The 5687-nt window shown below is 36.5% G+C and overlaps 1 protein-coding gene across 1 annotated transcript; it reads left to right on the top strand.

Moving 5' to 3' along the window:
* Positions 1–336: 336 nt before the first annotated feature.
* On the top strand, positions 337–1294 carry LOC102730582 (olfactory receptor 8B8-like). The gene has a single exon (XM_006742145.2). It carries the CDS (start codon positions 338–340, stop codon positions 1292–1294), a length of 957 nt encoding a protein of 318 aa, XP_006742208.1. The 5' UTR covers position 337.
* The last annotated feature ends 4393 nt before the right edge of the window (positions 1295–5687 follow it).

Below are 5687 nucleotides of genomic sequence, written 5' to 3'. Positions count from 1 at the left end.
GGTGATTAAAGATTAACAAGCACAAACTGGAAAAAACGAAGGAATAAAAAGTATTAATGGCAAATTGAAGCAGAGAAAAGATGAGAAATATCTATACTTCATCCCCTCTTGAAATATTTCTTCCAGTGTTACTTGAAACTATGTTGATGCCTCCCATCTACTTGTCTTCCTTGTATGAGCAGAGCCAGATCCCAGCTTCCTGTAAAGTAGTTAAACCTCAACAGAGTCCATTGGCTTCTTGGCTCCAGAATAGACTGGGCATGGGATTGCATAGGAAATTTGGATTCTGCCTCAATATGATTCTACTCTCCTATCTTTCAGATCCTACTGGAAGAGCATGGATATGGGAAACAGTTCCTTAGTCACTGAGTTTATCCTTATGGGTTTAACCAAATATTCAGAGATCCAGCTGCCCCTGTTCTTCCTTTTCCTAGGAATCTACATTGTCACTGTGGCAGGAAACATGGGCTTGGTCACTCTAATAGGACAGAATTCTCACCTCCACACCCCCATGTACTACTTCCTCTTCAATTTATCCTTTATTGACCTCTGTTACTCTTCCGTCATCACCCCAAAACTGCTGGTAAACTTTGTGTCTGAGCTGAACACCATTTCCTATGCAGGATGCATGACTCAGCTCTTTTTCTACTGCTTCTTTGTCAGTGCAGAGTGCTATGTATTAACAGTAATGGCCTATGATCGCTATGTGGCCATTTGCAAGCCCCTGCTGTATACAGTCACCATGTCCCCTCAGGTCTGTTCTCTGCTGGCTGTGATTGTATATGTGGGGGCATTTATTGGTGCCTGGGCCCACACAGGATGCATGCTGAGGCTGACCTTCTGTGATGCCAACACCATCAACCACTACATGTGTGACATCCTCCCCCTCCTGGAGCTCTCCTGCACAAGCACTCACGTCAATGAACTGGTAGTTCTCATTGTTGTAGGCTTTGATGTTGGCGTGCCCAGCTTCACTATCATTGTCTCTTACACTTTTATCCTCGCCAGCATCCTTCGCATCCGTTCCACTGAAGGAAGGTCCAAAGCCTTCAGCACTTGTAGCTCACATATAATTGTCGTTTCTGTTTTCTTTGGGTCAGGGGCATTCATGTATCTTCATCCTTCTTCTATTTTGTCCATGGACCAAGGGAAAGTGTCCACCGTGTTCTATGCCATTGTGGTGCCTATGCTCAATCCTCTGATCTATAGCTTCAGGAACAAGGAGATTAAAGTTACCCTAAAAAAAAGCTTGAATAGAAAAATATTTAATAATACTGAGCCAAAGCAGTATTAATTAACGTAAGAAAATACAGCTTTCTCTTAAAATTCTTTTTATTCCTCTATAGAGTTTTTTTTTTTCATAGAGAAAGAAATGAGGTCTAATAGAGTGTTGGACTTGGAATTAGAAGGCCCAGGTTGAAAACTGCAGAATAGGGGCATCATATTACTTTACAGCATTACTGGGATGAATAAATTAATGCAAATGGATGTTTGTAGAATAGTATCGGGGGCCTAATACTATGTTTTCTCCTCTCTTCCTTCTTCCTGTCCTTTCTCTCTCTCTTTCTTCCTTCCCATTGTTTTCCTCTTATACTTTAGAGGGAACATTCACAGACTCTTTTCTCTTCCTGTGATCTCTATCATCATGAATGGCACCATCCTTTACTCAGTTGCTCAGATCCCAAACTAGTATTTTCTTTGATTCCTCTCTCTTTGCTTGTCCTCCACACCCAATTTATTAAGTGTTGTTCTCCTCATGGCACTATCGTTTGTCATCTGGAAACCAGCCTCCTGACTAGCCTCTCCCTCTCTTATCTTTACCCCTTGAACCACTCTCTGCACTGAAACCAGAGTGCTCTTTCCATGCTTCCAATAAGATCTCATTTACCTTAGTTTACTCTGTTCACTGCAGTTTTCTTCAATGTAAAACCAAGCTCCACATTATGTCAAACAAGGATCATATCTTGACCTTGGTCATGTCTCCAGCCTGATTCTGTGTTATTATATCCCCTCCTCCCTGCCTTTTTTCTGGTAGTCTACTAAAGTCACACTGAACTTTCCCAAATTTAATAAACTATTCTTTTGCACATTTTCCCACAAGCTCTTCGGTCACCCTGGAACACCCTCATGTACCCTCTTTGCCTCGCTCAACCTGTCCATCCCTCAGGTATTAGGTTATCCAGAACCTCTGGGAAGTCTTTTCTGGACAGAAGGGTGAGATTAGATGACCTTCAGATATATGCCGGTAGCATTCTGTGCCTACCCTATTGAGGTACAGATCCCATTGTACTGAAATTCTTTTTCCCTTCAAAGTACAATCTGACTCCATTTATTTAATTATAAGAAAACTTTAAGAAACTCATTTGCAGGAAAATTTACAGTTAACTACAAAGGAGTAGGTTATGTAAGAAAGACATATATTTATACAAGTTGCCTTCTTTAAAATCATAAGAAAATCATTTGAGAATGTGTAGAGTAGGGGGTTTCTCTTGTTTTTCTTTGCCTGCCTTTCCTTGAAAATTCCTTTTTGCTCATGCTTCCTCCATGGTTGGTTGGTTATCTATCTATCTATCATCTATCTATCTATCTATCTATCTATCTATCTATCTATCTATCTATCATCTCTATTTTTCCAGCACACTCTTATTACCTCTGTTTTCTGTTTATGCTTCAGATATCACCTGAAGGGAAACAGCTGCCTAACCCGTCTTATAAAGTTTAAGTGCTCTGACCTGTATTTCTCAGAGTGAAATAGTCAGGCCTGCCACAGTAATAAAAACAATTTTCACATGCTTTTATAATTGCCTGATTATATGTCTTCCCTGTGAGGAAAGGTACCATGTATATTTATTCTCTATTATACTCCCAGTGCTTAGCAGGGTGTCTAGCACTTAGTAAAGCCTCAGCAAGTATTGGTGGGTTAAATCAATGCTTGCTATATGACTTTAAATTTTGAGTCAAAAAGGAGATCTTTGGGGAGAAGAGTCATTCAAAGAATTGTTAACATTTCTTCCTCCTAGAGTGAGTTTCCCAATACTTTGTTTTCACATTGCTTTTCTTTTCCATTTTCTCTTAAAGCACAGTGACGGAAAACAGAGATTGATTTAGTTTTATATAAATGGCTGTGTGTATTCAGGAACTGGGGGAAGGGAGGCATGAGTTGGGAAGACTTCCAGCAGCAAGGTAGAGTAAGCTCACAGTTTCTGGTGTCAGACTACCTGGGTTTAAATTTCAGCTCTGTAATCTGCTAATTATGTGATTCTGAAAAAGTTACTTAACATTTTAAGATATCTGTTTCTTCAACTCTAAAATGAGAAAAATAATAGTATCTACTTAAAAGGGTTTTTGCGAAGATCGTTATCCATTTGCTTGGGATTCGAGCTATAGTAAATGGGGTATAGTTTAGGGTTTGCCACCATATAGTAGTGCCATTTCATTACAGAACCTCAGATTAGTAACCTGCAAAATAAGAGGCTGGCTTGATTATGCCAAATATTCCATCTATTTAAAAAATCTTGTGATAATTGTGTCTCAGTTGTTGACTTATACACTACTAGGTTTGAACTAGATTAATGATTCACAACTTGGGTATATGTCAGAATCATTCAGGAGACACTTATGATCTCCTAGTTCCATCTCAGACCTACTCAATTAGAATATATCTATGGGCAGGGTTCAGGAATATGCATCTTTAAAATTCTTTTCAAGTGATTATGATGTTATAGTGTAGATAACTGGTGATTTGGGACTTTCCACTTTTTTTTTTTTGAACATGACCAAAATTTATTTCTCATATACGTACAATCTTATATAGGTTTTCTTTTTTCTTTTTTTTATTATGTTATGTTAATCACCATATATTACATCATTAGTTTTTGATGTAGTGTTCCATGATTCATAGTTTGCGTATAACACCCAGTGCTCCATTCAGTACATGCCCTCTTTAATACCCATCACCTGGTGGTGGGTATTAAAGAGGGACTTTCCACTCTTAATATTCTGTGATTCTGAAACTGTCTCTGGACAAGGAAATATGTGGACACTCATAAGCTTTACCAGAAAGGAGATTTTTCTGGTGTCAGGAAAGTTAATTAACTATTTCAAGAAGGAAAAAGAGGTCAGTATCGTTCACTGTTGTGCAAATGTTGTGAGAAGTAAGCATCAGATCGTGTCCTGTACTGAGAATTTACAAACTTAGCAAGTTTATGGAAATGGTAGAAGTAGAAACCCAAGGAATAGAGGAAAAAGAGGAAGTAGAAAAATATGCTTAGCTTACTCGCTTAAAATGTATTAGAATAATAGATCAGTGGGAAAACATACAAAACCTTGAACTAATCTCATGTACATTTAAGTATTTAGAATATGATAAGGTGGCATTTCAAATTAGTAAGGAAATGTTAGATTTTTATAAATACTGTAAAACAATGTATTTTGTATTTAGAAAAAAGTGCAATTAGATATATACTAACGTATATGCCAAAATAAATTCCATGTGTCCTAAAAATTGAACAAAAAAATTTTTAAGTATAAAAGAGCTAAAGAAAATATATGTGAATATCCATCTAATCTCAGGGAAAAGATAGAAGAAACCATAAGAAACACTTTTTTAACCCAATAGTGAAAACTTCTGTAAATATAAGAATAGCAAATAAAAGGTATTAACTTTCACCTTCTGCTGTATGGTCAATTAGGTATCTTGGTGGACCCCATTCCTATAAAATGACTAGATCCTCAATAAAATATAATACAACTTTTATATGTGGTAGATACCATATACAACCATTATTAACCTCCCTTTATAAATGAGGAAAGGGTGGAACTTAACTAAACTTGCATGATTATGCAACTAGTAAGGTGAGCACTCAACTTTGAACCCAGGCTATCTGGTTCCAAAGTTCCTGCTCTTCACCACTCTGGAATACTGACAATTTTATAAAGCACAAAAGAAGAAAACTTAAGCAATATATTTCATGGCTTAAATACATAAAAAAATACAACTACTAAGAATACCAGGACATTTTAAACATAAAGGTCTGTGTAACAGTGATATCTGGGCAGACCAGAGGGAGAAGAAAAGGTAAAAGAGCACAATCATTCATTGGTACTTGGTAATATTTTAGTTCTTTATATGGATTGTAGTTTCATGTTCTTTATTTCATTACTATATTTTATAATTTACATTTATCTTATGTATAGGAATTTTAAATGTCTAATATTGAAAAATAATTTAAAAATAGGCTTAAAATTAGGAGACTATTGCAAAATATGAGCCAATAATAAATATTCTTAAAAATCAATAAGAAAGAGATCAATGTTCTCAGCATATAAATACAAGGGCAAATTATAAGAAAAGGCAATTGTTTAAGATAAAAGTACAAATGGTTAGCAAATACATGAAAAAATTCAGCCTTAAATTTAAAACGACAGTGAGATGTAATTTTATTCTACCAAATTGGCAAAGATCTGAAAAATAGATCCAGTCCTGGCTGGGATTATAGACAAAAGATATCTCATATACTTGTAATAAGAATGAAATGTATGACAATCATCCTAAAATTTGTATGGAACCAGAAAAGACCCCGCATAGCCAGAGGAATGTTGAAAAAGAAAAGCAAAGCCGGCGGCATCACAATTCCGGACTTCCAGCTCTATTACAAAGCTGTCATCATCAAGACAGTATGGTACTG

Source organism: Leptonychotes weddellii, unplaced genomic scaffold (genome assembly GCF_054177405.1).
Source record: "Leptonychotes weddellii isolate Sample4059 unplaced genomic scaffold, ASM5417740v2 HiC_scaffold_11025, whole genome shotgun sequence".
Lineage (NCBI taxonomy): Eukaryota > Metazoa > Chordata > Mammalia > Carnivora > Phocidae > Leptonychotes > Leptonychotes weddellii.
Note: the sequence above shows the minus strand (reverse complement) of the source record. Positions and strands in the feature narration are given on the sequence as shown.